A 27,406-nucleotide genomic window follows, 5' to 3' on the forward strand; every position below is an offset into this window, starting at 1 on the left:
CAGTGTACAGAAAACACCCAATTTGTGTATTACAGACACATGTTTGCAGGCATTGCCTCAGCACGAGGGGCTGTGTCAGCCTGTGCACATCAGCAGGCCTGGGAATACTCCTGGTGTTTGTGCACTCCAGAAAAAGACACACACGGGGTGTTAGCAGAATGCAAAGCAGCAAAGAACCTCTTGCCACTACAGACTTACTTTGGCAGAACAGCAGCCAGTGCATTCTGAGATGGCTCACAGTTTACTTTTTCCAGACAGAGAGCCACCCATTTCCCCATCAGTCACACATCATTGGGCATTCCAGGCAAAACCTGCAAATGCTACCAAACTTCCAGAATCTGCTTCCTGCTGATTTCTCATATACTGCCACATACACAAAGCCTTCAAAGTGCAACAGCTGTTTCTCCTCCAACCCTGACAACTGGCCTCTGCTGACAGCAGCCCCTGCAGAGCCTGCCCTCAGGGCACGTTCTGGGCCTTTGCCCTCATTTCACCCAATTCCTACTTCATCTGTTATTAGTAAAAAACTCCAAATTTTAACTTCTAAAGAAACGAGGACATACAACAAAAAATGGTAGAAGTCATCATTTGGAAATAAATGTCATTAGCTGCTGCTCCTTTGTTAGCCAAAATAGTAAAACAGTTGAATAATGGTGTCTCCAGCAGGCTCAGGCCCAATTCATGTTCTCACTCCTGAGTCTTGAAAATGATCTCTGCAATTCCAAGTCAATAAAACTCCATTTATGAACAATGCAATTTTCTTTTTAAAACATTACATGGAAGCAGGGATTCAGTCCATTCCTCCCTTACTGGAAACAGGAGCAATAAGCACACAAATGGTGATGTTTCCAGCAGCAGTTTTTTACAAAAACCCTGCTGTTCTAACAACCTCTCAGGTGCAAGATGGAACAGAGCAGCCTGCTGGCAGCTGAGGCACATGCCTTAAGAGACCTGTCATGGAAATTCTCCCACTGATACCTAGAATTTTAGCTTCTTCATGTATTTGTAGGTTTCTAATATATAGTTTTACAGTTTCTAACACTTTCTTACTCTTTTTCACACTTTAAAACAATAGCTAACCCTTTTTAATACATTATGTCATGCTCCTGAAATTTTGTTTAGTCTTAGTTTCAAGAAAATAATTTCCAAGAAGGACATCTTGTTTTGCACCAGCATTTGTCAGTCAAAACAAGATACAGGGCAAAGAACCTCCTGGAGACACTCCAAGGGGCAGGCCCAAGGGTGGAACTATAGGATTTACCTGCTAGATATACTAATTAATTAACGTTATTAAAAATGTAGAAATCCTATAACACACATGCTCATACCTACATTTTCAGCACCTGAATGCTTTCATTAAAGAACTGCTCTTTATATTACCACTTTCATATTGTTTGGGAAGCTTTTCTTTTGATTCCAGGCAACACCACCTCTTGCCACCCTGCTGTCTCACAGCCACTGATGTGACCGAGCACACAGGTGGGTGGGCTCCTCATGCTGAGAAGGAGACTCTCAACAGATGCTCACTTGGCACTTACTATAACACAGTATCTTCTTTTTTTTTCTTCCCAAAATGTGGATTAATAAATGAGAGAAACAGCTGTCAAGAAGCTGGCCCTATAACACAACCAGATGTGCAACTTACCAAAGACCAACTTACAGGTAAACACTGGTGTTTAACCACCTTTGGGAATAAAAAGCAGTGTGAGGAGCTCTTCTGCTTCCATCTGGCTCAGGCAGAAATAAATACCCATTTCAGATCAGGCTGCACCTGCACTGCAGCTTCCTATGATCTACCCTGAAAGTTGTTGAGCTGTTGCAGTCCCTGACAACACAACTCATTGAGTGTGTGAGTGCAGACCCTGCCAGTTTCCAACATCCACTCACAGCCATTCTGGATACTGAAAAATACCCCACCACCAACGCCATCTAAGCATGCCCATGATGAATATACATGTCCTTTTTCACACATTCATGCATTGGTAACATCTACTGCAGAGCTCTGTCCTGTTACAAAAGCAGCAGTGTTAGTCATTGCAGTAGGGTTAGTTTATACAAGATTCTTTCATATAATTAATGGAGGTGAAACTTACTGGCATATCTCGGCCGCAGCCCCATGCAAGCAAGCAGAAAGCAAATATATTTAAAATGGAAGAGAGGAACTGGCTAGCAGGCAGCTACACTCACCCTTTTGTACAGCCTATGGTCCACCAGAGGGCTTCAGAGTGCAAAACAATACCAAAGAGCCATTAGACACACATGGCAACAACCATACCTTACCCAGAGCTTCACTTCGGGAGGAGGAGACAGCACTTCTGCTTGCCTGGAGAGAAAGAACCCTTCCCACTCCTGCCTACGGGACTCCTCTTTACCAGGGAAGGACAGTCCTGTGTTTAGGTGTTTTAGGGCAGAAAGTTATAAGCAAGTAGAAAAAACCCAACACTGCCATCCCTGTGGCTTTTCTAGCTGCATCCTGCCTTCCCTGGCAGCAATCACCTCTTTTCTATCTCATTCCAAATGCTACTCCATAGAAAACACTGGAGACCATAATTCCATCTTAGCAATGGTCTAGATATCCCCCAGAAGAGTAAGTTTCCTACAAATCAGAGAAGGAATAGGAAATAGGTGGTTACCTTCCCAGTGCAAGCTGACTGTACCATACATGAATTCAGCTCAGCAAATCCAAACCCCTTTGGAGCTCCCGGATTTCCTTGCAGCTCTAGATGTGTCACATCTGGGGATCATTAAGTAGGTGGAGTCTTTCCAAAATCATTAACTAGGTATAGCTTTGGTTCTGCCTCAGGACAGTGAAGCAGCTCAGCTCACAGGGCTGTTAGGGGCAAGCTTTAGGCTGGAAACAAGCTGACAGGTTTGGGCACCGTGGGAAGATGGGTGAAGCTCTCCTGGGAGGCCAGGAAGTTTCTGTTTCTCATTCTCAACAAACAACACTTCTGTGACAGTTCATGTTGATATCGTGTTATGCTGATGCATGTTTTTCACCAGATTTTTGAGAATATGGCAATAGAATAATTTTGAGAATATGACAGATGGATAAATATGGGGGGTATTGTTCAAAGTCAAAAGGAAACAGTACATGTCTGAGGATCAGAATGACTCCTGCTGATGAATGATCCCTTTTGTCTCCATGACACTCAGCTCCTAGAGCTTCACTATCTTCTCCAAGAGTATATTCAACTAAAACTTATGTATTTTCTGATTTTCATCAACATTTATATATCCACTACTGAGAGCTCCAACTGCAGAACTTCTCAATAACTTTCCCAAAACACCTGAAATACTTTCTGGTCAGGCAACAAACATTAAGTTCAGGAGATCAAAGGTGATCAAAATCACATATGAGATAATTAAGCCTTTGTGCCAAAAAGCTATTAGGCAAAACAGATGACCATTGAAGATGTTCTGAATGCAAGCAGTCAAAGAGTTCTCATAATTGGCTTAAAGTAGACTTTGATCAATTTTAAACAGGAAAAAGACCCTACCAAGCAGACATTTGCCAGGGGAAACCCTGAATAAATCTCACCTAAGGGCTACAGAATAAGCACTTAAGAGTAATTTTTTGGCTTAGCAACAGTATCTGCTCATGGACAAAAAACTAAGTTAAACCATTCAATGTTTCAAATGTTGAATTTCTGAACTTTAAGCATTTATGGCCTTCTCACTTAGCTCACTCTCCTTACCACAGACTGGAACTGGCTTTTGCAGCCTCTTCCCCCAGCTCTATCAACTGGCAGAAATCTGCTACGAGAACCTGTTTGTTTGACATTCCTGTGCATGCTCTTTTCTCACACTCCCTCAGATTTTCCAAAAATAGTTGTCATTTCTATCCCTTGCATTGACAAGGCACTGTGGTTTAAAAAGTGGCTTCAAAGTGACATTTTTATACTACATAGCATTAACTAATAATAGGTATTAGCTGTTATGGCTCACCCCTGCATGTTCATGAGCTTGACTGGCTGAAGTGTTTCTTTCTGGAGACTGGGGCTTTCTTAAATTCTTGTTTATTGCAGCAGTGTGCTCATTTTAACTAATACAAGAGGAGATTTCAACAAGCAGAAAGAGTGTGTGGGGCTCTTGGCCCAAGTACCAGTCCCATCCTCATCAGCTGTACCCTGTGTGAGTGTCACATGGGAAACTGAAGGGATATAATTAGGAGGCTTACACAGACGTGATCTGAAACTTACTTAGCATCCTAAGCTTTATTACTCTGTCCTTAGGAAGAGGTAAGCTAGAAAAGTCAAGCAGGGAGGAATAATGTCATTATTGAGACACAAAGTTCAGAAAGCTTGAGGAAGAGCAGGTGAGAAGGAAGCAATTCCACCTGGTACTCCAGTGTACCTGCACCACAAGGCAGCTAGGAAAGGGGGTTGCAGAGCCAGGTTGGGGGTGCTCTCACCAGGATACAGCTGTGCCAGGGGAAGTACAAGGGTCTGCCCCTCAGGACAGGGAGCAAAGAAGCAAACAGGTCAGTCTGAGTCAGCTGAGATGCTGGAGCAAGTGAAGCTCTGTTCTATTAAATAGATGATCTGTGTAATTTCCAGTATTATATTTTCCTTTACAGTTGTTTACACAAGCTAAAGGCTTCTAATTTGTCTTCAAAATCCTGCATGGTAATAAAGTTCTAAGGACCTGATCTGCATGGTGTTTGTCACTGACTGCAGAGCAGAGGCACCAGATCCCTGTGTGGTTCCAGCAGCCAGAGGAGCCTGAGGGTCTGTGAGATGCTAAAGCAGTGTGAGCCCCAGAACACAGATGCAGCCCAAATGTAAAGAGCATGAAGTGTACACTCTGTTGGAAAATGCCTTCCTGCTTACTAGAGATTTTTTAGCAAGCAGGAGGAAAATGGGGAATGAGACTCAAACCTCTCATGTTTCTTAACAGCTCTATAAATGTGGTAAATTTATGTATTTTTCAAGCAGATTCTGAATGCTGGTTATGTAATTTCAGTAAGTCTTGCTTTCACTTTTAGCATTTACAAATGCCACAATGCTCCTGGTTCAAATTTGTCAATTACTAATAATAGTTACATTAACTCGGTTTTAAACTCTAATGATTGCTTGGAGAAAACATGCAACCATAACCCTGTGATCATTTCTATTCTAGAAGGAAAAGCAAGGCAGTTTTGAAACATGGTTAACATCTTCAGTGGAGGCAAGTCACTTTCTCCTTTTGTTACATCCTAAGCAACCACAACCACTGACCAAGTGCCCGTGGACATGGGACAGGACTGCACTGCTGCAGAAATTCAAGCACTGTGCAATGTGCTGTGAGCCAGAGAGAGCCTAAAGACAGAGAGACTAAAGACAGTGAATCCCCCCTGCTCCTGAACTTCTGTTTGGAACTCCCCAAGAGCTAAACCCATCCCACAGGAATGCCCAGAGCAGTGACCACGCTGCTGGAGAGAGCAGACTGACCCTGGGTCTGCCTGCAAACTTCAGTGGTGCAAATGAGCAGGGTCTCTCTACAAAAGGAAGAGGAGACACTGAGAAAGAGGAAGGCAATGAGCTCAAATTAAGAACTGTTGGAATCATGGGAAATTTAAGTCCTGCAGACTCTGTGTTACTCAACAGCTGGAGTCTTAACTGAGCCCTGTTTGGAGTGCATGGCACATCCTGGGTGCTGGTGGGAACCCCAGGAATACAGCCAGACCAGAGGAATTCTCTGGGCTTGTGTCTGAGGTGGCTCTAAGAGCCTCTCAGGCTGACCCCAGAGATCCCATGGATGGAAATTTGGCATGTGGCTCCCCCAGGGACTGCATGGATCTCAAGCAGATCTGAGAGGATACAAAAGTTCTGGACCTCAAGAACATGCTGAACAACAAACACAATGAAACAACCCCTCTGGTCTCTTCCATATGCCCTTCTGAAAGTCAGAAGTCACTTGTGCTTCTTCATCAATGACTGTGGCTGTTTCAAGAGCACTTGGAATCAGCCTGGGAACTACAAAGCCCTCTTTCTTGTCCACACATGTTACTTCCCACTGAACCTGCAGGTAAGATGTAGTTCCATATTCCATAGCATGAGCCACACTGACCTCCTGCAAAATGCAGCTTTGAAATCCTGCAATGAGGACTAAGTCCATTTCTAAATCAGGAGTCTATCATGTGCCTGTAAGAGCTCTCCTTGTTAAATGTCCCTGGACTGAACTAAACATGCTTCAAAATGCATTGGGTGTGACCAGCTCCTGAGTGGATGAAATGCATGGGTAGTGAGAATGGAGGGGGTAGAGTCAGAAACATCAGGATTCAACACTGTCTAGGCAAAGTCCCAGTTTGCAACTTGATCATACAGGGGATCCTTTCAGCTAAAAACCACAGCAAGCACCCTGCTGGCCACAGGGGAGCACTCTGGCAAGCCTGTGCTGTTCCCACACTGGCAGGAGCTGGCTCATCTTCATGTCTGTGGAGTGGCTGAGGTGAACTAACCTGTGCTGCTCTGCTGCCACATCCCACCTACCCACACTGAAGAGAACACACACTTGAGGAGAGCCAACCAAATGATTCTGTGACCAAACTAAAGGTATTTCCAGCACAAACCAGATGTCATCACTTTTTGCACTTTCCCACATACCATGAATGTTTTGGGCGGCACTCAGAAGCTGTAGCTATGATTTGACAAGCTTTTTTTCAGACTTCCTCAAGTCCAGCTTTTAAAGTCAAATGACCTGGGCCATTTTACATTATAAGCAATGGAGCTTATAACACAATTCTCTTTCAGCAACAAGTTAAAGATTTCATTTTTGACAGTGTATCTTGGAAACAGCTCAGCTTTGTTCTTTGATTAAAAGATCTGTAGTGAGCTGATTCTATTATATTTACACTGCACTCATTGCAGACACACTTGAATATTATCACACTGCTCTAAGGAAGGGCAGATACCAAAAGAGAGTGTCATACCTGTGGCGGCAGCGTCGTAAAAACCGCATAATCTTGCGAGCAGCTTGATCCTGCTTCTTGGTAAGCAGACTGCTTCTAAACACAAAAAACCCCAACACTGAAGTGTAGGCAAAACTGGGGAGAATACTACTAAATGCAAGAATAATTATCCTATCAACCACAGTCCTTTTCCCACTGGCCTTTGTCTGTGGAGCACAGCACAGCCTCCAAGAGCACAAAAACAATATATAAAGATCCCAATAGCATCAGCAGCCCCGGAGCTCACCTGAGTTTCTGTTGTACGATGGTGGCTGCCCGACGGTTTTGCCTCCTCTTGCCACACTCTTTGTAGCTGCGATAGTACTGCTGGATCAGCATCGCGGCTCGTCGGCTCTGCTGGAATTTTTTCTGCTCATAGTAACTTCGGAATTTGCTCTGGATAAGAATGGCAGCTTGCGTCATCTTTTTATAAAGTGCATACTACAACAGAAACAAAGAGAAGCTGAGGCATCCCAATAAGACCAGGAAGAAGCAGGTTCCTACAGTGAAAGACTCTTGAGCCACTACGACGTGATGAGAAGTAAAGGAGTATCTATGCCCTGACTGAGAATTGTGTAAGAAAATGGTGACAGCAAACTGGAACAACTGTGAGATTAGGGGCAGAACCTGGTCTGCGTTAAGAAATCAACTACCTGCTTTTCTGCCTGTGGAATCGTCTGACTGGACTAATGGAATCATAGAATAGTTTGCACTGGGAGGAATCTTTAAAGACCATCTAGTCCAACCCCCCAAAATGAACAGGGATATCTTCAAGGAGATCAGGTCGCTCAGAGCCCCATCCAGCCTGTTATTGAATGTTTCCAGGGATGGGGCATCTGCCACATCTCTGGGCAATCTGTGCCAGTGACTCACCAGCCTCATTGTAAAAATTTTCTTCCTTATATCTAATCTGAACCTATCCTCTTTTAATTTGAAATCATTACCACTTATCCTATTGCAACAAATGTCTGTCCCCATCTTTCTGAAAAACCAAATAACCCCAACAAACCCCCAAAACCACAAGTAAGTCTAATACTGAGCCTAAGACATAGGTAAAACTAAATCTCATTAGAAATCCGTAATAGGCATCCAATGAACTCACAAATTTGCAGGAACAGTCACACACTTCCCAAATGCCACCTACCACTGTATTATTTCTAACCCTATAATTCAAGTAAAGGAGGCACAAACTCTTAAAGAGAAAATCTTTATAATACATCCTTTTCCTCTGACAGCATGTGAGGTAATGACCACTTAACAGAAACCATGTGCATTCAAGCATATTTTTAAGTCCTAAGATGGAAATGTAGAATAATGTATAGAAGTTGCACACATACTGCTGTAACAGAGGTTTTCAGTTTTGATGATCTTGTTTTGGTAAGTTTTAATACTTTCAAAACTGATGTGTCTATTGTTCCTGGATATTTTAACAGCTTTGACTTCTGCTCACTTTACCAGACAGATGAGTAGCAGGTACAGGGTAATGTCCTAACAGATCTCAGTACCTCGATATTTTCCGTTCTACTGGGACCAAAAACCCCAAAACCAAACAAACAATCCTCCCAACATAACCCCAAAGCAAAAAAAATGTCCAATGTCATCACAAACCACCATTTACCAAGTTTCACTTTTTGGAATTGAAGCAGTCATTAGGAACAGTTATAGTTTGCCATTATTAATTCCTACTGGGTTTTTTGTTTCCTTCCTTTTTAACATTTTTTAATTAAAGGATCAGATTTTAAATTCACTGATTTAAGTAAGTCATGGGCTGGTAATGGTTTTCCTTCTTAGTTTTATCCCAGATGGGACTTCTGTGGCTGAGTTACAAACCCTTGAACAGAAGGGTTCAAATACAGAACCATGCCTTGAGCTGTGACTGTTCCAATCCAGTCACAAACCTGTGCTGAGCAGTGCAGTAACTGATCAGAGGAATAAGGCACACAAAAGAGAAATTAGCAGTCACTGCATAGACCAGACCCCAATATGTTTGCATGCAATTCTAAGACCTGAGTAGCTTTGCCCTGTCCTCCTCTTGGTTCCCTTCCTCTTTCTGGGAAGGGGATCAATGGTGATGTCACCTAAACTCCTAATCTAAACCAAAGATGAAAGCTTTGGTGAGCTCAGTATCCCAGAGCTCAAGCCACTGGTGCTGACAGAACAGACCTCAGCCTGCCACAAAACCACAGGGGAGGGGGAAGATGTGCATGGAATATCACCCAAGGACAAATTCTCTGCAGGAAAAGCACACCTTGCCTGCTGGTAGCTCTGGGAAAAGCTCAGTTGATCCTAGAATCTAACGAGATCAGGATATTGCACAGCTGGGAAACCCATCTTTACAGCCGAGAATTACTAGTTAACAGTTTGAGACAGGCATCAATAGTTGTGCCTCCAGCATGAGCAGCAATATACTGAGATGTTGGTCTCAGGAATTCACACAGGTATTTCAAAAAGGATATAATACTTCAGCAGACAAGCAGAATGCAGAGGACATTGGCTCACAGGTGGGATAAATGTTCTGTGCTCCCCAAATGCCAAGGCAAAGGTCACCAAGTGACAGCTGACCAGGAGCACTAAAGGAAAGCCTCTCCTCTGGAAACTGGCTGCAAAACCCTTGCAGCAGTTCAGCCCATCCCTGCTCATGGGAGCTGATCCAACTGTGGCACAGCAGTCCCTACACAACTCCCAGAAAGTCTGGTTTGCCAGTGATTTCTCAACAGGCATTTAGAGTGGATGCTATTAAAAGGTTTTTCCAAAATGCCAGGTTCTCCTGGTTTATACTGAGTGTGAAAGTTAGTGACCCACGGGGAACTGTTTCCAAAATAGTGTTTGTATTTGTATTACCTTCAAGGCTATCCAAGTAAGCTTGGGGAGAAACAGAAAAATACAGTTAATGTTAGTTAGTTCTGGCAAATAAAGAACTAAAAGAAAAAACAAAACAGAAAGATTCAACCAATCTTCTTTCAAAAAGAAGCGATTCCAAGATCCAAAATAAAGCAATTTGCCAAGCAGTTTTTGAAAGGAATTAATCTTCCCTACTACAGGAAGCATCATTCTAGAATGAAAGCCATGTGATGCGTTGGATGTGAACCACAATGCAGTCACCTAACACTAGAAAGACTTCCCAAATACATGTTTTTGAGGGATGCAAAAGAGCACAGGTGCCTTGCCTCACTTTCTGTTAACAAGCTGCCAGGCATTAGACAGACTGTGTCTTGCAGGGTAGAGTGCAAAGAGGTATGTGGGCTCTAGTCCTCACCAAAAACACCAAACCAAACAACAACAACAACAAAGCCAACCAAAAAGGAAAAGTATCTTCGTTTTCTAGGGTTGAGAACTCGGTCTGAAAACATGTCTCCAACCAGAGTCTGGAGAACAGTCTCAGTCCTGGAAAAACTTGTGCCAAGCTATAACATGTGACTTCCCATCATATAAAAATTTAGTATGTGCAAAATAAAACAACCTATTTTTCATCTTCACCTTTATCAAAGGCAAAACCAACTTCAGTTTCACAATGAAATTTGGCAAGCAACTAGTCAGAGAACAGTCTCCTCGGGCTGTAGCATGCATAAAGGCCAATATGGAATACATCACAGCTCTCCATCTCACAGCAAAAACACAGGCATTATCACAAACAAATTTCAAGGATTCCCTCCAAAACTAAGATTCAGAACACAAATCTTCTTCCCTTTTCCATTTTTCCTGAGCAAGGTATTCCATTACTGCACGCTGAAAAGCACACAAGAGGAACAGTGGGACAATGCCCACTACAACGGGGTGTGTTTGTGGCGCTCACACGTGTTTCACAAAATTTCACTTTCTTGATTACCTGTTTGTACTTTCGGTAGCAACGCTGAATAACAGCAGCAGCCACCTCCTGCTGTTCCCGGAGAGGACGACCCTGTGTGGAGAAAGAAAGGAGCAGCATCAGCCAGAGTGCACCAAAACCCAGGACAGGTGATGTGGCTCAGCTGCTGGCAGGGCAAACATCTTCTTTCAATGCTACCTGGTCCAATCTGAGCCTAGGCATCTCCTGGAGAAATCTCTGCTGTCAACTCACATAAGGAACAAACATTCAAAATGCATCTTTAAACCAAATGGGCAACTAAAAGCAGAACCTCTGGGCTACATTTTGAGGATGTGCTTTGTGAGTGCTGCTCTGACACAGCAGATGTGCCAAGACATGGCATGCACTCCCCATACAGCACTTGTTGGGTAAACATCAACAAGCAAATGCCAGAAGCACTGAAAAGGTTATGACAGAAATTGTATTTTTGTCCCCGGAGTGGATATTACCCACATTTTGGTTTGTAACAAATTGCACTCTCTTACACAACCATCAAGGAAGACACTGGACACTTGGGCCACATACCTTGTATTTCCTGAATACTGTCTGGACGAGTTTGGCAGCTTCATAGAGTTCTCTCTGCTCATGATCAGACAGAGTTAACTGTGCAAACTCATTTTCTACCTTCTCGCTGGTGGATGCACTCAGAAATTCAGACCAGTCTGCTGCCGAGGGAAGGCTGGGTTTCTCAAAAGCTATTTCACTGATTGGTGAGCCTGCAGGGCTCAAGCTGGTGTTCGAAGAAGGGGTCAGGGGTTCACTATACAGACTTCTGAAATACCAATCACAGTAGGAATTAATGGCTTACAAAGAACTTGGGCTGGCATCACAGATAAGGACAACAACATTTCTGAGTTCAAGACAGAAGTTTATGTTCCCCTCCCTCTCTCCAAGCAACATCCCCTGAGCCTGCCTGTCCTGCACTGCGCAGATGTGGTGCTGGAGTGAATTTGTAGCTGTGCTGGCAACAATACATCTGAGCACAAGAGTGTGCCTGGGCCTGCAAGACCAGAACTGAGTCTCACTGAGAACTGGCTCCTGCAGGCTGAAGAGTCAGAACATGCAGCCCAGCACACACACCACACTGAAACCCAGAGCAAGCTCACAGCACTCACTGACCTGATCTGTGCAGCACTGGGCAAGTGATCAACATCAGCAAGGTAACTGGCCAGCCAGCTCATGGTGGTGCTCATGGCAGCACTGTCCGTCCTCTCCACCAGCAGCGATTCCATTGGCACAAAATTCTCCCGCTTGATCCTGTCAGGCGTAGCTTCAATAATGTGCTCTGCAAGTGTCATCATGTTCACCTGTCAAGGAGGAAAGAACAGCAAACTTTAGCTCCCTGGTAGAAGGTGCCTTGTGCTTACAGCCCAGCTTGAGACAGAATTCTTCATTTTGCCCAAACCTGTGGAAGCTGAAGTGCACTGTTTGTCTCTGCAGTGGAGAGAAATCCATTAGCCAGTGCTTATTTGCTTTTCTGCCTCTTCAGACCAAGCACTGCAGGGTTTCATATTCCCCAGACTTCTTTTTTTCCTTTATGGGGAGTCAAGAGATCTGCTGCAAGGTCTCTGGGCTCTCCCTCTACAGCTGACACTATTGTGTTATTTCCAAAGGAAAACTGACTTTGCTGCTCTTTTGCTGAGATGTGCAGTAGAACACAATTGGACAATAAAGGCAGCTCAAAAGAAGTTAAAAAACTTGGGACAAAACATTGCCAGGAATCCTGAATGACATCCCTCAGCTCAGCAAGTTCCACAGGAATTTTCAACTCAGAGAACAGAAAACTGTTCTTGTTTTGCAATGTTCTGCTTAACTCATGTTACACCAGCCAGAGGAGAACATTCAGAGATGCCAGGGTAGAACAGGTAAGGCTGTGTTAGCATTACCCATTTGCTCAGAGAACAACAGTATCTTTCTCCCAGTGACTACTTCTCATACGTCTCTCCTGCTTCTGTTGTATTTTTATTTCCTCTCTTCCATGCCTAGTAGGATTCTTCCTTCTCAAACCCACTGTCTCTTCCATTCTCCACTCTTCCCTCCTTCCCTCTGAAGTGAAGATGCCTGGCCTCTAATCATAGCACTACCTCTGTCACATCTTGTCTTTGTAGGGACTGCTGCACAGTTCCCACAGGACTGTTGGGCCACCTGAGTGACATGCACTTCTGTGATCAGGCTTTGCTCCTTCCTTTTTCCTCGCACAACTGCAATTTTGTGCATTCTGTACACTGTTGAAGTGTATGCCAGTGTAGAACCCTAAATGCTGACTATTAGACTTTATGTCTGTGTTGAAATTGGAAGAAAGTATACACTGGCTGTGTGACCACCTCCTTCCTCAAAGCACAATTCAGTCTCTAGAGGCCTCCATAGGAGTTTCTCATGGTCAGGATCCTCCATGCTCTATGAGACTGCTGATCTTGGTGCTGTGGGTGCGTTTACCTGCAGTTCATCCATGTGGTGTAAACAGTCCTCATCCCCTGCGTTGTCCCTGTAGGACAAGAGTTCTGCATCCACCATCTCCCTGTCGGCCATCATCAACACATTCATCTGCTCCCGCTGGCGCAGCCGATGGGCCACAGCATCCTTCCCCAGGGCAGTGCCCTTCTGGCTCCCTGCCACCTGCACTGCAGACACACCAATATAAATGTCCTTTGCGTTCCATTTGATGCCTGCTTGGCTGCCGGAGCCCCGGTACCCAGTAACTTCTGGGATGTGCTGGGAGAGCTCCCGGCCATAGTCCCTCAGCCCTTCACTGGGGCTGATTGTCTCAGTGGAGGATTGCTTGGAGCTGGAGTTCTGCTTCCTAATGCTTGGCTGTTCCAGGCTCAGTGCAGTGGAAAGCAGCTTTTCTTGCCGGGCTTGAAAATACTCAGGGCTCAGCTTATGCTTTTTGGGTGCAGGGTAATCTTTCTGAGTCTCACTGCTGTAATAGCTGGAAGGTTCTGACCTTGGCCGCCTCAGCTCTGTAAACAAACAGATCAATGGTCAAAACTAAACATGCAACTCATGACTACTGTAGGAACATCAACAGCTTCTGTCTCAGGCCAAAGTTTGCACTGTGCTCTATGGGCACCTGAGAGGATGTGCAATGGGAGTAACAATCACCCAGGGAGGATACTGTCTCAACCACTCTTAAGATACACAAGTCTTTCCAAAGCAGGTATTCACTCCTCTTCCTGATGCTTATGCAAGTGTATGGAGCACAAGAAAAGAATTAAGCATGGACAGCAAGACTACCAGGTGGCACCTTCTGCCCAAGTCAGCTCCTTGCCCCCACATTTTCACATGTTAAATGTCAGCAAAACAGAGCATGCCCTCCAGGATGTTTTACCTGTGTTTGTACTGGAAATCACTGTGACTCCCTTCTGAGGCTCCTGAGAAGCAACAAGCTCACTGTGCCATTGGGACACCCAATTCTCTGTGTTGGAGTCTGTGCTCGAGGGGCACTGAATCCTGGGGTTTTGCCCAAGCTGAGTTTGCTCATCTCGCTGTAGCTGCTCCAAGCACTCTGCCAACTTCACGTGGCCCCGAGACCGAGCAATGGCCAGCGGCAGTCTCCCGAGCGAGTCAGGAATGGAGATGGCTCGGCGGTCCCACTTGTACAGCACAACAGCTGCATCCATGTGGCCCAGGGCACATGCCCACATCTAAAGAAGAAAAGGTAACTGACCCACTGGGAGACCTGCCTTCTCCTTTCTTATTAATGCAGTGGAGGTCTGGTCCCAGCTCAAGGAAAAACTGTTCTGACAAACAAAACCATGACATGCTCAAAGCCAGCAATTACATTTATAAATGTCCCAACCTAACAAAAGGCCAATGTAGAGGGCTGAATACATGCTATTTTCTCCTACAACAGAGAAACCTCCAACTGACAAATAAAGCTGACTAAACTAAAAAAAAGTTTGTTTTCTTTTATTTTGGGCTTTTTTTGCGACATTAACATCACTGCAGAGACAGAACAGCTTCAAACAAAAAGGAATCTCTGAGGTCAGAAGCATGCACATAGGACCAAAGGTTGGGAACAATAAAATCACTATTCTTGAGTTGTAAAGTGGCAGTTCTGGCTTTTTGTTTAAGTTCTGAGTCATGGTTTCATGACTCCAGTGACCAAGATAAGTTTGTAACTTTACAACCTCTACAGTCAAACAGTCACAGAGGACAATGTGAAAGAAGGTATGTAAAGTCATTTCCACACCATGATAGTGGAGACTAGATTCTGTGTAAAACAGTAACCAGAACCATGTGTCTGTCTCCTTTCCTCATGTTTCTCAATGACAAAGTTTTGTTCTGTGTGCTCTTTCTCAACAAAATGCCAGGAAGCTGATAGCACCATGTCTTACCACATAGGCAGCAGGAACACACAGGAACATCTACTCTCCATATAGAAACACTTTAGGAAAGTAACACAAAAGAAAGAACTCCCCCAAAGGGCCCTCAAACTCTCTCAGAAGTTTCAGACCCTGCTCTTACCAGAGGAGTGCAGGAGAAATGATCCACATTCAAAGGGTCAACTTCCAGCTCCAGATCAATGCTGTCTGCATGTTTGGTGCTGCAGGGGAAACAAGAGAAGGAATGATGCTCTGTAGCCATGTCAGGATCATTGTCTATGCACGGATTTATCCCAAGTGCTGTACCACAGAGCAGAGGTCACACACATGCCCACAACATGTTTATTTACTACCCACAGTGCCCCCACCACAGACATAAAGAGCATGATACATCCATGACTGGACTCAAGAGACAGGTCCCATCAGATTAGGGGATGGGAACAAATTCAGGCCCTTGGCTCTTTGTACAAGACAACCAGAAATGTGGACTGAGCAGAGTTCATATATGCTCCTGCCATGCCTGTACTGACACCCCAGAGTCCAGCAGGCTGGGTCTTACCGCCATTTGATGAGGGTCTGGATGAGAGTAGCATAGCCCTGGGCAGCGGCTAGATGGAGCAGTGTCATTCCTCGGAAAGTCTTTGAATGGATCAAGTGTTTGGACTTCGCCCAGCACGCACGACTCATCATCTTCTCGCACACCACCACCACGCGGCTCTCAAAGCAGCTGCCCAGGGTCCCAGTCCCAGAAACACACTGAAACACCACACACATCCCAGTTTAACCAGGGAGAGGAGCTGCAGCTTGCCCTGAACAGGCAGCCTTCCACTTCTACAAGTACTGAAACAGTGGCAAATGGAACTGGAAAACAGCTACGGTTAGACACCCACAATCTAGACTTGTTACTTAGGACAAACTATAACCCTTTTCAAACCCCATCCCCCGAAAAAACCTCTGGTAAGAAAGCACAAAGCTGTGTCTGGATACAGAAGGGTTCATACCTGCACCTGTGTTCCACTGTTCCCATTCCCATTGCTCCCGCCTCCTACTCCTTGTTTGTGTTGCTGGGAGCCTGTCATTTCAGCCATTCTCCTCTCCATCTGCTCAAGTCGCTCCAATATGGACATCCTGAACTGGTTATCTAGGTTGGAGAAAGCCAGAGTAAGGACATTTCCATGGAAAGGAAGCTCAAGTTTTGACAGCCAACTAACTACAGGAAGTCACAAACAGCTATCCTGGAGGTGATAGAGATTTGCTCTACTTGCAAATGCACACCACACACTTGCCCTGCAGTATCCTAGCTTTTTAACTTCCTGCAGCAACCCTTTAACTACAATTCCAGAAAATTCCAGAGAACTTCCTTACAGAATACAGACAGAAAAATGAAAAATGCAGGCAGATGACAAATCCCTTTCCTTGTGAGTCCGGCTGTACACACACAATACTAGGGGTAATGTAAAGTCTTTCAAAACACAAACTCTAAGCAAATATACCCATTCAGAGAGCATTCCAGTAGGATCACATCTGCCATTTTAGAGTCACCCCCTACTTTACAAGAATCCTAAAATCGCCTTCACTTGCCGCCTGGAATCATGCAATAATGTACCTGGAAGAAAAGGACTCCTCTGCTTCCTTCTGTGCTTAGGAAAAGAAGCCTTTATCAGGGCACTTGCTCCTTCTCTGACAGGCTCCCTTTCTTGGAAAACAGCTTCAGCCAAGTGCCAGAAACAGAACTTCCAGAAATTGGTGTATGGGCATGGACAATCCTGTAACACCACCCTGGAAAGCCGTGCAGCTCTGGTCCCTGCAGAAGTCTCAGGGCTGTGTTACTGATTTTTCCCTCACTGCATTTTAACATAACGCTATCCTACAGCTACTAAGGCCTGGATGGCAGAGCAGGGAGGTTCAGACAGATCACTGCTGAACCTGATGCAGTAGTGATCAACTGAGCAATGTTTCTCTGGACAGGGCCAGTCAGTGCAAATGCAGATCTCCTTCTGTCTTGTTGACCCATAAGGGATAAGTTTCATGCAGCTCATGTGAAGCTGGATTGGGATGGGTGGATAGGGAACATTTAATGAATCTTGGTACTATGCTAAGAGCATAGGTAGTGAACAGTAAGGGAGAGACAGCCCTAATATTGTTCAGTTTCTTGCATCCATAGAGAGGGTGTGATGCTTCAGAACATTTATAAACCCAGAACCAAGCCCACTGACAGCAAAAGGAGTATGTGCACCAAAATAGACAAGCTCTGATGAAGTTTTAAACATGACAGTCTTCTCCAGGAAGAACACAGAGCCCTCCCTGGAAGGCTGTAGTACTCACATGCTACACTCCAAGGCACAGCTCTTACTAGAGAGTATTGGAGAGATGTGGATCTCTGCTGTACTGCACTAAGGACCATACTGCAGACCACTGCTAAGACACAGCTCAGGTCCACTGGCTAGAGACATCCCCTTCTCGCCAAGAGGCTGCTGTGGTCTGACCACAGGCAAGAGCTCCACTCCCTTCTGGCCACCTTCAGCATCCCACTCTGGCTGCTCAAGAGCCAGGGACAAAGGACTGTGGCCAGCACCTCCCATCTAACCTCATGTCAGAGGTGAGCTCACTAGTCCAAAAGACTTATTATTAGTGCCTTTCTAATCCTTCAGCTGCCCTGTTAATTGCAAAGCCCCTGGGAAAGGACTGGCAGCTGTATCACAAAACACTCATGGCGCTGATGCCGCGGCAGGGCCCTGTCCCCCAGCTGCGCTAGCACACGGCAGCAACACAAGCCCGGTTTGCCCAGCAAATCTTTGTTCCAGGAGTGCTGCAGTGTGCTGCAGTGCAGTCCACACCGCTGTCTCCTCCCTCCCCATTGCCAGGCGGAGCACGTCCACTGCAGAGACTGGCAGAGCCCTGGCCCCGCTGAGCCATCCCCTCCCGGCCGTGCAAACACAGCTGCGACAGCTCGGGCACCTGGAAAAGCGGCCACGCTTGCCCTGCAGGAACGGCTCTGTTCCACACAGGTAATGCCACTCTCCCTTAGCTGGGCACCAGCACTCGCATTTATTAGAGCTGAGAGCAGCAAACCATACTGGGTATCACATCTGAGCCCATCCTTGCACAGGCAGGAGCAGCATCTTTTAAAAAGAAATGTGGCTTGAACTGGAGTAATAAACCAGTAAAGCTCAGGGCTGCAAGATTCTGGGATTTGCTCCTACTCATTTAGGGGTCAAGAGAGAATACTTCTGTACATCTGGAACCAAAAGGAGAAAATTCCAGTGAAATGCAGAAGTACATATTACTGTTTTCCCCCCTTTTTTCCTTCAATCTGAAACCACTCTGGAACAGAAATGGAGGGCCCTATGTTTGTAACTATTTCCCAGGCTCTTCTCTCTGGGCTTTATGATCTGTACTGAGTGAAGCCTCCACCTTTCCTGATCCCAAGCAAAATATACTGAGAATTTCCTGTAATTTTTTTGTCAGAAGACTGAAGTTACCAAAGATACACCTGTCACCCACCAACGTCCCCAGACAGAAACACTAAACCAAAGAAATGAAAGGTGGGAATTTTTCTCAAGAAGCAGAATTCAAAACAGCATCTGGTGCTTCCAGGTATTCCTATTCAGACACCCTGGCAGTGCTCCTGGAAAATACTAAGGACAGGACTTCTATTTTAGAAATATGCTGCTATTGGTGAAATAGGAAGTACAAACATTCTGGAGCACCAGCACAGCATGGCCAGAGCCAGAGCCCTCTCTGTGTCTAGAAGAGACCACCAGAATTTACCCAGAGCAGGGTGTGCCCCCAAATGAGAAAGCTGCAGGCAGCAAATGAGGTAAGTGGGGCAGCAGTGCAGGGAAGGTGCCCCCATGCTGCCCGTTTTCCAGGTGACCAAACTTGCTGCCTAAGCAAGCCACAACTGAGGACAATTCCAGAATTATTTATATATAGTGTTTTCATTATTCTGTAATACCAATTACACCAAGATGTCCCTTTCAAAAGGAACTGGTCACTAGAAGTACATGCACTAGTCTGCCAAAGAAACCCCAACAAAATAACAGCAACAGCAAACCTACTATAAAAAACCCAGACAAAGAAAAAACCCCAAACCAAACCACAAAAAAGAAAAAAAGGGGGGGGGGGGGGGGGCAGGGAGGGAGTGGGAGAGTGAACACCTTCCTCCAAGGTTTCTCCTGAACTCAGCCATGAGGCAAAACTCTCCTCTCCCACCCCAGCCCTGAGCATGCACCACATTAGCAGCACTTTGGACCATGTCCAGCTGCTCCACTCACTGCTGATGAGCAAACAGATGTACCTTGCAATACCTGAGAGAAGGGCTACAAGAGCCACAGGGCTGAAAGTTACAGCTGTCTCTCTGAGGAACTCAAGACCTTTTATCCTGTTATTTCTCATTTTTCTAGTCACAATCTTTTCTCTCTTGATCACTTCAGGGGTCTCTGCAGGGCCAGCTGCTTAACAGGCACTGAAGTTACAGGAAAAATTTCCACATTCTTGTCTTCCTCTTGCCAGAAGAGGATCTCATGACAAGCAAATCTCTTGCAGTGCACTGAAGATGACAGCTCAACAGCATAAAAATCACTGTCCAAATAAGCTTTTCTCCTGCTACATTGTACAGGAATTTTAAACAGCCCAAGCCTAAGGAAACATCTTGCACTGGAAGCACCCTCACTCTGTCCAAAGGCAACAAGTATCCACATGGATACAAACATGTTCACATACTTAAGGTTTTGCCCAAAAATTCTGCTTTTGATGATAGAATACCTTTCTGCAAGCTAAAAAGTTAGGCATGCAAATTTGTGCATTTACTGAGTTTTTCCATTACATATCAATCTAAGAAATGTTTTCATGTTCTTCAGGAAACAACAGAGACAGTTTCTGAAGGTTTTCTGTTCTTCAAGTTTCCTCCACTAAAGGTGAAGAAAATAACCACATTTCTGTATCTCTAGGATATAGAATAATTTCACAGAAAATATTCTAAACACTGTCTCTTTCCATGGACATTATTCTACAAATTTAACAATATCAATGTAACACCAAAATTACTTCTCACTATCTTTCCCCTAGCATAACAAGGAGAGGTGGTGGCAACCTGAGGGGAGCTGAACTGTCCCAGCAGGGAGGGACTGAGAGCAGCAGCCTGGTCAGATTTTCACCAGTAGTAAGCAATTGGTTTGAGTTTGCTACTCATTTCCCTAAAACACAAACCATCTTTTAAGTGCAGAACAAGCTTCATTTTCATCTGCATTGTGAAAGAGCCTACTACTGATCACAGTAATGACAGCAGGTTCCTCACTGATCATATCTAAAGATGCAGAACAATTCTGGTACAAATCCTCCAAGAATAGGTGGCTGTTTACATCAGCTACCGTCTTAGAGTTACAGCCTGCATGCTTACACAGCTACACCCAGACAACTTGGATATTGCTTAATGTTACTTTATTTATTTTTTTTTCAGGGTTGGTTTAATCGAATGGTGTTTTCTTAACCCAGATCCCTTCACAATTTATTTAAAGCACACCTGTATCAAGAGGTCAATAAGCCACCACAGCAGGCATAGAGAGAGTGGAAAATACAGGGAGCAGGGGAGTTAGTTTCATCTCCAGGATCCTGAAAGCCACACCTCCATTTTCTCACTCAGTGTTCTCCAATAAACACTGAATTTCCTCAGTAAGAATCTGAACAGATGCCAGCCATTTACGTGACACAAGTTTTCACTGGAGGCTGCAGAAGCACGTGCCTTGTGCAGCCTGGTAACAGCTCCTGACTGCACAGACCCTGCATTGACAGGGGAGCTAAATTACACTCGCACTTGCAAACACCTCACCCACACCCCAACAACCCCTTCTCTGCACAGCCCTCCCCACTGCCTAACCCGAAGCCTCTTCCAACAGCAGGATTTCTGGTTTTGAGCTGTGCACACCGTGTTCCCCACGGGCAGGCACAGCTCAGAGCATTGCCTCTGCCCACACTTTATTACAACAGGTAGTAAAGGCACACCTTCATCAAACATCAGTTCTGCACTTCCTTTGTGTGGTACCCAAACACCACCATGGCCCAGGGTGCAGAGCTAAGGGAACAGCAAGGCACGGCAGTAAGTGACAAGCCCTCCTCTGCTTAACAGGCCAATTTTAAGAAATGAGCACAGAGAGGTCTTTTCTAATCTCTGCACACTGCTGTACTGGACAAGAACACACCCCAAAGGATCTTCAGTTCTTCTGCCAAGCAAGCTTCAAACAGTAAGAAACTGTCAGTGCCATACACGACTTGGCAGTGCAGCCAGAACTACTACAGGGAAAATACTGCTGAAAATACAGATGAAAAATAAATTGGCAGTTCCTAGTAGCAAGTGTTGTTAAACAACACTTGCTCTTTTTTCACACTCTCCCCTGGAGGTCTGGAGGTTTTTGCTATGCTGCACAACCAAAATGACAGGCAGTATCTGGCTGGAAGGACTAAAGGATGAGGGTCCATGATCTCCTGCACATTCCACTGAGGCTGCATCTGTTCAGCATGTAATTATCCCCCCCAGAATTCTAAACACTGAGGTAACAGTGGTGTTCAAGACCTGCATCTGCACGTGTTTCCAAGCACTGTACTTAGATACTCTGGTGTGGAGGAGCTACTCTGAGGGCTTTGGCTTCTCAGCCTGCACTGCTTCTTTACTGGCAGTTTCTGTGTTAAATCATTCCCTGCATGAGCACACACAGACTGAACTGAGCAAGTGTGACAGCTGAGCACTGTAAAAAAAGCCATGCAGCATGAAGACATTTTTCTGTTTTGCAGAGCAAGCCAGAATTCTCTCACCATATTCTCTCATCCAGTGCAAGCTGTGGGTGGGGATGGAAGCAGTCTAAGGCCACGTCACTCACAGTGCCACTGCTCTGTTTCTATTTTGCAAATCATCTGCCACCGGTCTATATAAAATCTTGATCAATTCTTCTGTACAATACAAATCCTCAACATCTTTCATGTTTCAGTATCAATTTGATCATTTAATACTGATTTCTGAAGTGGCAGTGTTGCTGGAACACCTATTTCTGATATTAAACTGCAGTTGCATCCTCAACACCCCTTTTGAGAACCTCTTTTTAGCAGTAAGTTGTTACAGGTCACGATCTCTCCCAGAAAATGAAAGCATTTAAAATTCATATTCTAGGACAAATTCATATCTATGTTAATGAGGCAGGTCACTTCCAGGGCTTTTGATCAGTGAGAAATGCCACTACTACCGAGGTATGAGATGAAGAAAACACTGTATTGTACACACTGAGCCTAAGCAGCAGCTGAAACAACCCCATGCTTTCACCCACGAAAAGAACACTACTGAGCATGGGCAGGAATGATGAAGTCATCCAGATCTGCACACACAAGTACCGTCAGTGATTTTAAGCCATTAATTCACCTGCTAAGGCCATGATTTCTTACTGTCAACACTTTTCCCATAGTTCTTCTAGTGCTATAGGACTTCAGCTATTACTCCCATGGCATCTGGGATTACTCTGTTCCTGTCACCCCCAGCAGCCAGTGCTCCCTCAAACAGGGTACTTCTTACTTTACCACACCATTACTAGAAAAGAGAAGGAGGAGGGTTGCTCAGGCTGACTTCCTCCCCAAGTGGCAGTCTCTGTACCAACAGCAATAAAGCACTTGCTGCCCTATTTTTCAGGCTTCTCTTCCCCAGGGCTTAGGGAGGGCAAGATTTTAATGCTATCCAGGAACAGCTGCTTCAGGAAAGAAAGGAAGGTTTTAAACATGCCATCGGTATTTTATATATTTTAGAGGTACGGTTATTGCTAAAGACATCACTTCTTGTGATGTTTTGTAATTTGTATAAAAATCTGACTGCCTAAGGTCAGTCTCTGCATCTCAGGTCAGAAATTGACCTGACAGGTGCCAATACTACGAAAAATATACAGGAAAAATGCTCTTGGATGTACACAAAGAGCAACAGCCTGGGAGAACGTGCTGTGCTGCTGCTCACCTGCCCTGTGCCAGTACCTAGGGCTCTTGGAGATTTCCTCCTCCAAGGGCTACAGGCTAAAGGGGCTACAAACAGGAAGAAAACATTTCATGCCACACTATGCAGTATCTGTGCTTACAGTACTGTGCATGGTATTTTTGTATGCATATAATAACAATTCTGACCCAAGTTTGCTCTCATTAAATCTGCAACCACAACAGACAAAATACTCACTCTGAAATCATCACACTGAAGAGCAGCATGCTATAAAATGGCCTCTATTTGCTGCAAAGTTAGATAAATAGGAATTGCTGCAAGCTACAAAACTGTGAAGCACTGGAACAGGTCAGCAAGCGAGACAGAGATTTCCTTTGCTGGACGCTTTCATCAAGTCTGACATCAGTCATGTTTACCCCATCTAAACTGCCAGCAGTCCACACAGTCTCCTGAAGTCCTCCTCCTAGTCCCGCTCTTTCTGGCAAAGCACGCTGCAAAACAAGTTTTCCAATAACGTGGTGCAGAGCAGGCGTGTGCTTCCAGCATCCCTAAGATCCCCAAGAAGGTCTGAGCTACCGAGCTCCTCCTGTGCCCTGCCAGCTCGGAACACGAGGCTGTGAGCTGGAGGGATGTAATGTGTCCTGCTGCACACGTGATGCTACAATTAAAGTGCTGTCACAACTCTGAGCCTGCATCGCAACATCGCTCGGGAGGGGCTGAGCACATGAAAACACGACCACGTCCCACGGCTGGGGGCACAGCGAAGGGGGACACAGCGAGCAGCAAGACGTGCAGTCATTGTGGAAGTGCAGTGAAGTAAAGCACAACACAGAAACATGCAGATGTCAACCCAAACAAACACTGCGCAACACTTTATCCTGCAATACTTACTGAAAGCAGTACTTTCTCACATGTGCACGTCCACCTGCAACGGCTGGGGGTCCCGAACCCCTCTGGAGTCCCTCTACCTGCTGCCAGGTAAATAATGTGACAACACCTGGCACCAGCGGACTGACCTGGAAGTCTACAAGGCATCAGCGGAGGCTCCAGTCAGCATCTGGCGCAGACCCCGCAGCAGGGGCGGGCAGAGCAGGCTCCCCCCAGACCTGCTTGTCGTCTCTCGCATCCTCGCAGCCAACTGGAGCCCCGCCGTCCTGTCGCAGCGCCGGCGGCTCTCAGCGGTGCGCCCCCCGCGCCCCGGCGGCCGCAGCGGACGGGCTAATGCTGGCCGGCATGGCTGGGGCTCGGGGCGGCCCGGCCGGCCGCGGCGGAGGATGAGCCCGGGCGCCGTTCAGCAGCCGCGAGCATCGCGGCCCGAGCGCTGGGGCCGCGGGGCCGGGGTCGGCAGCGGGCTCCGGGGGGCAGGGGCCGGCATGAGGGGACAGGCGGGCCGCTCCGCCCCGGGACTGGCGCCGCCTCAGAGCCCGCGGCCGGTCCACGGCTGCCGCCCGCCCCCCGGCTCGCCCTGCGCCGTGACAAACGCCCCGGGGGCGGTGGCGGCCAGCGAAGGCAGCGGCGTCCCGGGAGGAGGGTCGGGCAGGGGCTGAGAACAGGCGGCCGCCCCGGTCACCCCGGCCGCGCCCACGGAGCCATCGCCGCGCCCGACGCCCTCTCACACCCGCAAGCCCCGGAGGGTCGGCACCTGCCCCGGGCCGCCCGGGCGGAGAGCAGTGGCGCCGGGTCCCGCCGCCGCCCTCAGCCCACGCCCGGGCCCCCCGCCGCCCCCATGGCGGGACGCCGGCCGCGTCCGACGGGCTCCCCGCGCCGCGCTCAGCGCCGGCCCGGTGCGGCTGCGGGCGGGCGGCGGCTGCCGCCGCCTCCCATTGTCTGCGCGGCGCGGCCGGGCGGGCCCTGCCCCGCTCCGCTCCCGCTCCGCGCCCGCCGCCGGGCCCGCCCCGCCCTGACGTCAGCGGGCCCCATTGGCGGCGCCGCCGTGTTTACAGCGGGCCCGCAGCGGGCACCGAGCGCCCCGGAACGAACGGGCCGCTGCGAGCGAGGCAGGAGCGGGTGCGTCATCCCTGGGTCACCTTCCCGCTCGCACAGCACGGTATTTGTACTTTCTGTTATTGCTCTAATAAGGCAAATCCGCAGAGCATCGAAACTTGACGGAATTTGGGGACTGCGCGGTCCCACGATCCACGGAGGAACCACAGGCCCCCGGGCAGACCCCTCGGGGCAGCAGGGCAGTCAGGCATCGGCCTGAGAACAGACACGGCTGCCCAGAGGAATACGATGTCTAACCGTGAAGTCAGACTGGCTGAGAAGACAACACTCAGCATAGGAAATGAAATACTCCTTGCCTCAATTCAGTCACATTATGTTCAAAATGGAAAAGGACAGTCTGGGAAATGAAGTGAAAGCAGGAGACTGGCTTCCTGAAACAGTGTGTGAAAGGAAAAAAATCACCAAACACATCTCAGCAGGAATATAAACAGAACCGACAAAGCCTCCACACTACAGAGGAGTCAGTAGAGGGGAGGATGAATAGAAACTTGTGAAATTTACTGGATAGCGCCTATCAAGGCAGAAGATATCTGTGTCCTCTACCAATGCTCACACATCCCTGAAAGCTGCACCGCAGCCTTGTACCATGCTACAAAACATTCATCCCTCTTCCCAGAGAGAACCCAAACAGATAATCTTTTTACATCCAAGATGTAAACACCAGTCACACTTACCCAGACGGAAAGAGGAGTGAAAAACAGTGATACTGTTTATCAACACAGACATTTTTACTACCGAAAGTCTCTTACAGCTGCACAACATTCACGGATACCAAACACATCTCACTACCTGACTCTGGTGTCCTGCATCTCATCACATTCTAAGAAAGGCACCTGGTCCCACTAAACAGACACATGCTGTGGGTTTTGGTGATAACATCACCACCATACAGAAACCATGTACCTGTCAAACTGGGGAATGTCAGAGGTAGCATAGACACGCTGTTTGCTCACAGATGATTCCATGCCAAAGTGAGAGTTTGGATACCAGCAGTATGGCCACATCATGCTAACACAAGAGACCCACAAAGCCCTCCCCCAGTCTTTTTATGTTCTCCAGCTGGGAAAGATAGACAGATCATAAACTGAGAACCCAGCAGCAGCTGAAAGGCTGCCTGTCAGGTGCTCCTGCGTCAGTGCCATTTACATTCAGTACCAGCCACACCATTGTCCAACCCATACACACTTGACTCATCAGTACACACACGGCCTGCCCCTATTTTTAGGTTCTGTCCTCTTCCCTGCAGATGCATCAGTGTAATGCCAACAGCATTCATAGCCTGAAATTTCTGATCACGTCCCATGCCAAGGAAACACCATCTCTACAGACACTTTCTGAAAGCAGCAAAAGCTTCTGTGGAAGGCAAACACATGAGCTTTCCATTGGGAATCTGTACTGAAATGCCTTTATAATTTGTTATGCATCTGCCATGAGATCATCTCTGCCCTTCAGTTCAGCAAGCCTCATTTGCTTTTTGTTTTTTTCTTAAAAGAACCTCTCTATAGACAGTGAATGAAAAGTGAGGCCAAATGGCTATAAAAGCACAGAATGGTTTCTGAGAACTGAGTTTTACATAGAAAATAGAAAATGCTGACAAGATTAACAGCAGAGATCAGGATCACATGAGAGTGCTTCCTTTATGAGACAAAGGTTTGCTTTGCAAAGAAAGAATACCACTATTCTAATTAAGTAGAAAAAATACAAGAACATCAGCAGCTGGTGTCAAGTGTTGTAAAAGATCTAACTCATCCATGGTGTGAAATAAGGAAAACTCAGAATAAAACATGTATCTCTGTATAATTCAGAAGAGGGTGCACAATCCTTCATGGCACAGCAGACACTGATGAAGGAAGGAGCCCTTGAGAGGATGGCACAGAACACACTGCCTTCAAACTTCTTCTCTGCCCATTCCTATACTTGGCTCAATTCAGTCCTAGAAGCAGGAGTGTGGTGGGAGATGATCTTAAAACTCTTCCTAGTCATTAGCAGGACTGCTCTGTGATGCCAAAGGCCAGTGCTTGTGCTGTGCTCAAAAAAAACCCAGTGTTTTTTGTCCTAATGTAACTGAGAGCACAGAGTTCACATATGGAGTGATTTTGATTGTATTTTAAAGAAATCCGTGGAAGGGAATTGCTTATCTAAACTTAGATGAGGTGGAAATTGCTTGTTCTTTTCCTACAGTGGTCCTGGAGTATGGCTGTTAACTCTCTCTGGCAGTGGTCATTCCAGCTGGAATCATAAACTGTGTTTTAACAACGCAGTGCAATGGAACTCAGAGTGTTCCACTGAGTTAATTAAGAAGAATTTTAAAATTCTTGTCAATATTTTGTGACTACAAA

General features: G+C 46.4%; 1 protein-coding gene across 20 annotated transcripts in view; it reads right to left on the bottom strand.

The window, feature by feature from the left end:
• Positions 1–27,406, bottom strand: part of CAMTA1 (calmodulin binding transcription activator 1) — a 236,513-nt gene that overhangs the window by 10,640 nt on the left and 198,467 nt on the right. For 4 of the 20 annotated variants that reach the window (XM_086860592.1, XM_086860604.1, XM_086860595.1 and 1 more), the window contains 12 exons: positions 16,102–16,241; positions 15,660–15,856; positions 15,243–15,321; positions 14,104–14,419; positions 13,212–13,735; positions 11,895–12,082; positions 11,301–11,547; positions 10,758–10,829; positions 9,773–9,793; positions 7,179–7,372; positions 6,914–6,988; positions 2,188–2,218 (listed from right to left, as the gene is read on the bottom strand). In XM_086860592.1, coding sequence (XP_086716718.1) covers positions 2,188–2,218; positions 6,914–6,988; positions 7,179–7,372; positions 9,773–9,793; positions 10,758–10,829; positions 11,301–11,547; positions 11,895–12,082; positions 13,212–13,735; positions 14,104–14,419; positions 15,243–15,321; positions 15,660–15,856; positions 16,102–16,241 — 2,084 coding nt within the window. Of the gene's footprint in view, positions 1–2,187; positions 2,219–6,913; positions 6,989–7,178; positions 7,373–9,772; positions 9,794–10,757; positions 10,830–11,300; positions 11,548–11,894; positions 12,083–13,211; positions 13,736–14,103; positions 14,420–15,242; positions 15,322–15,659; positions 15,857–16,101; positions 16,242–23,300; positions 23,672–23,954; positions 24,420–27,406 lie in introns of those variants that run through there. The other 16 variants (XM_086860599.1, XM_086860600.1, XM_086860609.1 and 13 more) reach the window with 12 other exon arrangements.

This window comes from Cyanistes caeruleus, chromosome 22 (assembly GCF_971803275.1).
Source record: "Cyanistes caeruleus chromosome 22, bCyaCae1.hap1.1, whole genome shotgun sequence".
Taxonomy (NCBI): Eukaryota; Metazoa; Chordata; class Aves; order Passeriformes; family Paridae; genus Cyanistes; species Cyanistes caeruleus.